Source organism: Engraulis encrasicolus, chromosome 12 (genome assembly GCF_034702125.1).
Source record: "Engraulis encrasicolus isolate BLACKSEA-1 chromosome 12, IST_EnEncr_1.0, whole genome shotgun sequence".
NCBI classification, from domain to species: Eukaryota; Metazoa; Chordata; class Actinopteri; order Clupeiformes; family Engraulidae; genus Engraulis; species Engraulis encrasicolus.
The window spans coordinates 50,211,762-50,221,761 of record NC_085868.1 but is presented as its reverse complement, the minus strand read 5'-3'; the positions used below and the strand labels follow the sequence as shown (position 1 = coordinate 50,221,761).

The 10,000-nt window shown below is 43.2% G+C and overlaps 1 protein-coding gene across 1 annotated transcript in view; it reads right to left on the bottom strand.

Moving 5' to 3' along the window:
• dennd6b (DENN/MADD domain containing 6B) overlaps positions 1 to 10,000 on the bottom strand; it is a 27,284-nt gene that overhangs the window by 10,487 nt on the left and 6,797 nt on the right. The window contains exons 8-15 of the mRNA XM_063212399.1: positions 9,426 to 9,488; positions 9,226 to 9,281; positions 7,175 to 7,297; positions 6,524 to 6,619; positions 5,557 to 5,651; positions 5,005 to 5,070; positions 4,103 to 4,167; positions 2,993 to 3,082 (exon numbers count right to left, since the gene is read on the bottom strand). Coding sequence (XP_063068469.1) covers positions 2,993 to 3,082; positions 4,103 to 4,167; positions 5,005 to 5,070; positions 5,557 to 5,651; positions 6,524 to 6,619; positions 7,175 to 7,297; positions 9,226 to 9,281; positions 9,426 to 9,488 — 654 coding nt within the window. The remainder of the gene's footprint in view (positions 1 to 2,992; positions 3,083 to 4,102; positions 4,168 to 5,004; positions 5,071 to 5,556; positions 5,652 to 6,523; positions 6,620 to 7,174; positions 7,298 to 9,225; positions 9,282 to 9,425; positions 9,489 to 10,000) is intronic.

The window sequence follows — 10,000 nt, the reverse complement described above, 5'->3', positions numbered from 1 at the left end:
ACACGTACACACACACACACAGAAATGTGGGGAGAGTGAGAAACAGAGACATCACTCCTCCATGCAGTCCATCAGACTGAGGTGGTAAACCACAAAGGAACGATGTAGGGCTTTGCAATATATCGAATTATATCGTGACATCAATATTGCTGGCAAACAATATCAAATTTCATAATATCTATTTGAAACAATATTTTTTGTCATTTGTCTTTACTGCCAAAAGGTAGCTTACGCTAAGCGCAATACATTCCCCTCCACTTGAGCCATTGCGAGCAAAGAGCAGACTTGCTACCCAACTCTCATGCAGAACACCACTGTGTGTCTCTCTATGGCCCTCCACTCACACTGCTGAAGGGATGGAAGAATGATAACTGTTTTGCACAATTATTTGTCTTTAAAAGAAATATCGTATAAACACATCATGATATCAATATTGACTGAAATAATCGTGATTGGGGCTGGGAATCGATCCAAATTTCCTGAATCAATTTGATTCCGAACCAGAAGGCTATGATCCGAATCGATCCGATCCGATCCGATTCAACATCGATCTTTTGCAAGGGCGAAACCATAAGAAAAATATTGAGGGGGTCCAAATCAGAGGTATAATAGCAGAGATTCTTTAAGTATCTCTGTGATAATAGTGTTGTGAAACGTCCTAGGTCAGTGGGGGGTCTGGGGGCCCTCCCCCAGAAGATTTTTGATTTCTTAAATGCCATTTCCTGCATTCTAGTGCATTTTAGGACACATTTAAGACAAATCCTGACCCCATTAAATAAATATAGAACAGTAGATTTCAGCCTTTGATCCAAGTGTGAGCCCTCCCAAAGTATTTTATAGTGAAGGTCTATTGAAAAAGATGTGCTTGAATTCAAAACCAGTTACAATTCAAAGCTTGGTTTTCTTTTTTTGTCAAGTAGCAGGTGCTTCACCTCTGTCCTCATCGGGCAAAAGCTGTATCAGCGGCTTGGAGAGAAGGAATTTAATTTATAGTGGTCAATATATTTGTTTTGTATAGGCTAATACTACAGTAAGTGTCATCATGTTATTTTTTTTCCCTTTCACATGGATACTTGTTTATGTTTATTTTGACTCATGAATCTATTTCATAAATAAAAAGTAACAAGCCGCAGTGTTAAAAGTTTTAAGCTGTTTGAAAATGTGGTTCATGTACACCTTGCAGTTAAAGCCCACCAGATAGCAGCATTTAGCCTACAAATAACTAGGGTCACTATGAACACACAAGGCATGACTTTGATGGAAGGCAGAATACTTGTGCATACATTTGACAAACTGTGATTGTGCCAAGCCTAATGTTGTAAGCTTCGACTGGAAGAATAACTAACTTTCACAGCAGGCAGCTATCAATGAGACTAGCATAGATACCTATTATTATTATGATAATACAAGTTTATGTCACTTTAGCGTTTAGCATGCTAACAACGTTAGCGAAATCACAAACGTGTTTGCTTTAAACTGTGAACAATCATTTTAGCTACCATCACCCAGCCAGATCCAATGAATTATATTATCTCAACTGGGCATAGTAACATACAGTTATTGACGCTGCAGTGTCTTAAATGTCGGGCAAACAGTAGCGTCGAGCACATTGTTGTTGTCAGCCTTATATTATAATTACTTGGTGTTGTTAGCTTGTGAGCTTGCTTTTACTACTGGTCAGGCTTGCATGACATCTCTATTACTTCTCACCAAGCCACAAAGCAGTACTGCCAGAAAAAAAAGACGAATCTCTCCTCATTTGTTCCTTTATTTTTTTTTTAGCTGCCACTGGTTCTCACAACTTGTTATCTGCCTCCAACGCGATCAAGAAAAACAGCCAAAATTTCTAAACGAATCCGCAACTTCACATTCTGGGCTAAACCAAGTTCACAATGGGGACGGGGGTCTCAATTTTTTCTTTTTCCTTGATTGCTTGGTTTATTTGCTCTCTTGTGTTTCCCACATTGAAATTAAATCTGATCTTGGAAAGAAGAAGGACTTCTATATGCCACATATTTGACAAAATATTGGAGGGGACAGATTGGTACTTTCACAATATTGGGGGGGACGTGACCCCCCCAATGTGTATGGTGGTTACGCCCCTGATCTTTTGTATAGCTGACCTGTCGCTTTAACCCATTTATGCCTAGAATTCTAAGACCGGTTATAAAAAAGTAAATATCTCAGCCTTTGATGCCCACACAAACATGAAATACCTTGGTATGTGAGAAATAAGTGGGAAACTGTGGAAGAGAGCTACAGGATGTGGTTGAGAAAATAGCGCCTATAATGATCTGCAAAAGATCGATACGAAAAGTTGTGAATCGATATTGCCCTTTTTGAACGTGAATCGATATTGGATCGCGATACGATCTTTTGAACCCAGCCCTAATCGTGATATTGATTTTTCTCATAATCGAGCAGCCCTAGAATGATGAAACCAAAGGTCACCTCCAGCAGGCAGCAAAGATACACACACACACACACACACATCATTACATAACACACACACACACACACACACACAGTCCAATGCCATTACACAACACATATAAAAACACACATTTCATCCATCTGTGCAAGAATTGTGTACGTCTGTGTGTGTGTGGTGTGCATTACAATGCTGTGTAAGCGTGCAAACTGCATCTGGGGGATGACAATGCCATAAATGTGTGTGTGTGCGCGTGCATGCAATGTGCGTGCGGGCATGTACTTGTGTGATTGTGTCTGTGTGCGTATGTGTATTTGTATGCAGGAGGGTGATACGGGTCTGAACCAGTGTGTGTGTGTGTGTGTGTGTGTGTGTGTGTGTGTGTGTGTGTGTGTGTGTGTGTGTGTGTGTGTGTGTGTGTGTGTGTGTGTGTGTGTGTGTGTGTGACTGTGTGCGCTCAAGAGTAAAAAGATAATGGTCTGAGCCTGTGTGTGTTTATGTGTGTGTGTGTGTGTGTGTGTGTGTGTGTGTGTGTGTGTGTGCGTGTGTGCGTGCGCGCACCAGAGGGATGATGAAGTTCTGCGTTAGCTCCAGAAGATGGCGCCGTAACAGAGCACTGAGCACCTCACACGACCTCTTCTTCTGGATACCCTGCAGAGAGAGAGAGAGAGAGAGAGAGAGAAGAGAAGAGGGAGAGAGAGAAGATAAGAGAAGAGAGAGAGAGAGAGAGAGAGAGAGAGAGAGGGAGAGAGAGAGAGATAGAAGAGAGATGGAGAGAGAGAGAAGAGAGACAGAGAGAGAGAGAGAAGAGGGACAGAGAGAGAGAGAGGAGAGAGAGGGAGATAGAGAGAGAGAGAAAAGAGTGAGAGAGAGAGAGAGAAGAGAGAGAGAGAGAGAGAGAGGGAGAGAGAGAAAGAGAGAGAGAGGGAGAGAGAGAGAGAAGAGGGAGAAGAGAGAGAGAGAGAAGAGAGAAAAGAGTGAGAGAGAGAGAGAGAGAGAGAGAGAGAGAGAGAGAGAGAGAGAAGATAATAAGAGGGAAAACAGGGAGTAAAAATGGAATTCTTGTCCATGCTCAAAGGACTGAAGAAGTCTCATGCATGCATAAAAGACATCTCTTGTGTCGCAACATGCATACAGAATATTATCTCAGTGGTTCTCAAAGTATGGTCCATGGACCACTGGTGGTCCAGCAGAGGATTTCAATGAATGTAGTTAGGTTGTCTACATATCGCTTTGTATTACATTACGTCACATTGCATTTGGCAGACGCTTTATAGCCAAAGTGACTTACAAACGAGTAAAGGACATAATCATAGCCAACATCACTGGCAGATATAAAGTGCACAGGAAATATACAGAACAACAAGTGAAGATGCAAATAAGGTTTTTTTTTTTTTTTTTTAAGTAAAGATAAAGCTTATCTAAATTTAAAAAGCGTATCTAAATTTGTTATTTTACTAGAATAAGAAAAGCCTGTCATTTTTTTTACAAAATATATTGATGATGTGCATCTATATTTACAGCGCCTAAAACCCAACAAGTGGTCCCTGCAAAGAAAAAGGTCCTCGATATTAAAAAACGTTTGAGAAACAGTGGTATGCTGTATCTGAATGTGTGTCTGGAGTCTTGAAGGCCAGTGTGTATGTGTAGTTGAAGCTAGAGTGTGGATACCTTGAGTAGGCGTTTGATGAGCATCTTGTCCTTGTGTAAGAATGTCTTATACGCCGTATAGATGCCTATAAAAAGACACAGTCCATATCAGATACATCGCTAATTCCTCACACATGAACATGATTAGATTAGACTTGCCTTAATTGTCTCTACAGGAGAGACATTTCGTTTGGGCATGAGAAGGCATGATTTACAATTGACAAACAAAAATTAGACAAGACTTGGGTACCACAGAGGGAACACACGAGATATGCTACACAAAGCAAAACATGTAAACATAGATGGGTACACTATAGTCTAGTTTGCCAACAGCCATAGCCCCACAGCAGACAGTCATAGTGCACACAACCCTCCCTTTCAACCCTCCATGTCATCATCAGTAATACTACCCATTTGGATATCCATTGCACATACTCTCTGAATATTAAGACTAGGGATGCAAACGATTAATTGGTTAATCAACTTTAATCGACCAATGCATTAATCGATTAAAAAACATTTATCACAATTAATCGAAAATTCAACTGATAAGAGACCCTGGTGAAATGGGCATGTGAAGAGTGTGTGTGAAGAGGGGTGTGAATAGTGGGAATATTTAAATCACCTTTGCATTAAAGAATTGAAATAGAATTAATTTAAATGTGGTATTTTATCTCAATTTTTAATACATTTTAATAGTTTTTTTCCGAGAAACATTGAGATTTCAGGGGGGAAAACGCAGCTTATCAATTAATCGTAAGTCGATCGATAAGACTATCAACTAATGATTAATGAATTAATCGATAATTTGCATCCCTAATTAACACTGAATAAATATTGACAGCCATATAATAGGCATCTGATAGAGGGCTTTCATAGCTGCAACCTTGCACAAGTACAGAGGTCTACCGTGTACTGTGTACCTGGTTTGGTATCGAGGCTCTTTAGCTTCGCCAGTTTCTTTATCTTCACCTGTTTGGGTAAATCACCTGAAACACACATGCGGCGAGAATAAGCGTCACTGTTGCAGTGTAGCACGATGGGATCGTAAATTGAACAGGAAACAATGTGAATGACATCAATTGCCTCTTTTCCACTGCCGGTTTCCTGGTAGGCCTTCGCCTATTCAACAGTGCGACTCAACTGCCACTTTTTGCTTTTCGAATAGGCACGTGCACGTCACAGCTCAATCGTAAAGCAAAAAGCAGCGGCCGAGTTGCACTGTGTTGAGCTGTAGGCCTACCAGAACAAGTCCGACAGGCGGACAATGATGTGTCCGTCTATGCACTGCAGCCTTGTGGGCAGAGGAGGGCATAAGAATTTCAAGAATGCGTTTCAGACGGACGGACGGACCGACGGACAGACATACCCTCTTATAAAGATGCTAGAACGCATCTAAAAACGGCAGTGGAAAAGAGGCAATTCTGTATGGGAAGCAGGATGGGCCATAAGGCCTGGTTTAGTTCGTCTCTCACCAGCCATCTTGACGTCCCCAAGCCTGATTATATGGGGCCAGAACTGGAAAGTCTTGATGAAAAACGGATTGGTCACTCCTAGTATTACATTCGGCCTAGACACACACACACACACACACACACACACACACACACACACACACACACACACACACACACACACACACACACACACACACACACACACACACACACACACACACACACACACACACACACACACACACACACACACAAATCAGCGGAAGGCCCATATTGCATAATACAGTGTTTCCCAACCTTTTTTGTCTTGTGTACCCCCCAAGCTTTTTCGGTGTGCCTTGAGTACCCCCTAAGTCAAGTTCTATATCGCTTTCTCTATCCCAATGTAACTAAGCTCCAAATATTTGTTAAAATTGCATTTTCCAAGTACCCCCTGCAGTGTGCTCGCGTACCCCTAGTGGTACAACACTGGCATAATGTGCATATTATTACATTGAATTACCAGCAAGTTGAATATTAAGTTACTTGAGCAAAAACATCATTACTAAACTGAATTACTCTAACAATGACTTAAAGAATGAAGCCGACAATGTCAATGTTCTTGTCTTGCTAGGGATCTAAGCACAAAACAGTTCTGAGCTTGCAGCAGTTTCTGTTCATTATAACAACTCAGCAGATCTGACAGCTGCTCTACGCAGTGGCGGAGCAATTGCACACAGGGCTGCAGGGCAAACCACCTCTAGGGCCCGTCCATACAGCCTGCCATAGTCACAATAATGCCCCAACACCAATGCAGGAGGGCCCCAGGGCAAATGCCCTGCTTGTCCCCCTATATCTCCACCCCTGGCTCTACACCTGGAGATATTAGAGCAATGTGCAATGTAGGCTACTTTCCAGATTGGTACCCAGGTTGCTTTTAGCAACAGCTGTTGCGATAGGTCGGCAACACAAGAACGTGCTGTGTGATTGGTGGGTGGATACTCACGGTGCCTGTGTGCGCGTGGTGTACTCCTTAAACTCGCTGTCGTGGATGGTGAAGTACGGCCTGAAGTCACAGCAGTACCTCAGAGGAGCGACAGCGCTGTGGAGACAGAATAGTGTTTAGTAGGGCTGCACGATACGCGAAATTCGATACGCGATAACAGCATGCAATACCTGGATAACGATGAAGAAAGACTGGGCTACTTCTCAGTGACTAGACCCAGGGATGACCGGAGCACACGACATACTATTTGAGTTTTTTTTTTAAAATGTTGGTGCACAAAGTTACTGACGTTTCGACGCACCTGCGTCTTCTTCAGAGTCAAAACAAAAAAAAGATAACCTGGATAACAATATTTAGAAATATAGCCGAGTGTTGTAGTTTCGGCCTGTCACAATATCAGAAAAAAAAAATCGGAAAAAAAGAGGATGCAATGGCAATGGTGTTCAGCAATGGGCTGAACACACACACACACCTGTGCTCACACATGTGCACACAAAAAGTACACAAAGTGCACGCACGCACGCACACACAAGCTCACACATGCTCGCACAAACGGTACACAATTATACGCACGCACGCACACAGAGTACACAAAGTACACGCACGCACGCACGCACGCACGCACGCACACAGAGTACACAAAGTACACACCTGACGAGAGCAAGTACGGTTTCGGAGCACATGGTTGGCGAGGGAGCCATGACGACCACAGGTTCCCCTAGCAACATGAGCTCCCACAGCATCTGCACATGGATCAGCATGGACTGGAAACACCTGCAGACAGAGGTCAAAGGTCACAAGGGGCTCCCTAGTTTCATGCCTGGTCAGCTCAGGGGTTGTACTTACACCTTACGTCATCTGGTTTGAGCCGGAATAGTGTATTCGGTTGGATAGGCCACGTGTTTTTGGCTTTAAGCACAGCATAATTATAGTATTAAGCCCGATTCGCACAGGATAAATATTACCTATGGACCTCTGGTAATTCGCAATTACCCCTGGACCTCCTTGATTTTTCGGGGCGCATTCGGACGGGATAAATAAACGTCTGTTATTTACTCAATTCACAGACATTACAAGGGGGTGCAGACGGCGCACCTATGTAAAATTACCCCAGGACGTCTGAGTTTCGCCGAATTACAGTAGGTAATTCGTGGCGGAATTATTACCTCACAAATCGCAGACATGGCACATTCGCACAGGACTAAGAACTCAGAACTAAGAACTGTAATTATTCCGAATTACCGGGGGTCCATAGGTAATAAAAGTCCCGTCCGAATCGGGCTTTAGTTATGTAATCAAGCATTTCAAATGAGCGATTTAGAGTTTTTAGAGTTTGTGTTAGTGTTAGGGTAATAAGCAAGGGTTAGGCTGTCATGGCGATGAACCAAATGACGCAAGACGTAAGTACAACTCCGAGCAGACCGGGTGTGAAACTAGTGCTCAAGCAGACAACCACCACTGGATCTCTTCAATATCCTAAGTCCCATCCTCCCTTGTGCTCAAGCAGACAACCAAGCCCAAGCAGACAGCCACCACTGGGTCTTCCCATTATCCTAACTCCCATCCTCCCTTGTGCTCAAGCAGACAACCAAGCCCAAGCAGACAGCCACCACTGGGTCTTCCCATTATCCTAACTCCCATCCTCCCTTGTGCTCAAGCAGACAACCAAGCCCAAGCAGACAGCCACCACTGGGTCTTCCCATTATCCTAAGTCCCATCCTCCCTTGTGCTCAAGCAGACAACCAAGCCCAAGCAGACAGCCACCACTGGGTCTTCCCATTATCCTAACTCCCATCCTCTCTTCTGCTCAAGCAGACAACCAAGCCCAAGCAGACAGCCACCACTGGGTCTTCCCATTATCCTAACTCCCATCCTCCCTTGTGCTCAAGCAGACAGCCACCACTGGGTCTTCCCATTATCCTAACTTCCATCCTCTCTTCTGCTTGAGGCCTCGTGATGACAATAGGACAATAACGTCTTGTCTGTCTGTGTCTGCATCTCATCATCTCATCAAGATAATGATGGCCTTTAAGTTGAAACTGAATAAGCTATATCAGTATTGAAAGCCATATTGACTGTTCGTCTTTGTGCCTCAGACCATTTTCCGTTAATGTTTTCCATCATTACAGTCTCCATTGTCGTGCCATTCTGACAGGACTTTTACAGGCTATTTTCTCCTAGGTAGGTTTGACGTTCCTGGATGGATATCCCTCCCAGTTATGCCGATTTCAAATATTGCCCTGACATTATCTACAGGCCATAATGATAATTTCACTCACAACAGACCATAGAGGCTGCACAATCGTCATGACAACCGCTACACTCCTCTGCACCCGGGAACTTAATTTCCCATGTGACTTCCTCAAGGACATCATGTGTGTGTGTCACGTGTGTCACGTGTGTGTGTGTGTCTGTGTGTGTCACGTGTGTGTGTGTGTGTGTATGAGAGAGAGTGAAAGAAAGAGAGAATGTACAGTAAATGTGCGTGTACATGTGCGTGTGTGTGTGTGAGAGAGTGAAAGAAAGAGAGCATGTACACTAAATGTGTGTGTGTACATGTGTGCGTGTGCATGTGTGTGTGTGTGTGTGTGTGTGTGTGTGTGTGCTGCGTGTATGTGTGTGTGTGTGTGTGTGTGTGTGTGTGTGTGTGTGTGTGTGTGTGTGTGTGTACTGCAAGGTTATTTGCAGTATATAGCTCTTACTGGAAGAGGTCTTGCTCGTGGGGGGAGGATAAGATGATTGGTGCTGGTAGAAGATTCTGGAAGAGAACCAAAAAAAAGATGATGAACGAAAATTATTACGTCACCTGAACACACACACAGGAGATTTTCACTGACAGACACAAACATGGCTGCAAACACACACATATGCAGGTTCGCACGTTAAATGCCAAGGCTCCTACCTCTTTGGGCCCTGGTGTAACAGGACTGTCTCCCAGCTTGTCATCCTTGGAGGAGATCCGAACCTAAGTAAGACACACCAGATTTACTCTTACTATCCTTTTTGACCCCCAGTGTTGCCAGATTGTGCGTTTACCCGCCCAATTGGGCTACTTGGGATGGCCGTCTGACTCTGCGGGTAAAAACGGGAAAATTTGGCCATTTGGCGAGTTTTTCTGTAATTTTATGCCCATAGAAATCAATGTAATTTGTTGAAATTGGGCAGAATTTAGCACATTTTTTTGCAGTTTTTGAGAACCATTTGGACGGAATTTGATCAGACACATCTGGCAACACTGTTCACCCCAAAACAAACTTGGGGAAGAAAATGTAGAAGGGTCAATGACATCAGGTGGTACAACCACAGCTAATTCCCATAAATTAATTAGTAATTGGTAATGAATGCACTGCAATGGATTATGCTTCTTAAATAATGCGCTTTAAAAAAACCCATTTAATCCATTAATCCATGATTTTTTTTTTTTTTTTAAGTATGTTTTGGGGGCTTTTCAGCCTTTATTGGTTTTTGTGAGACAGG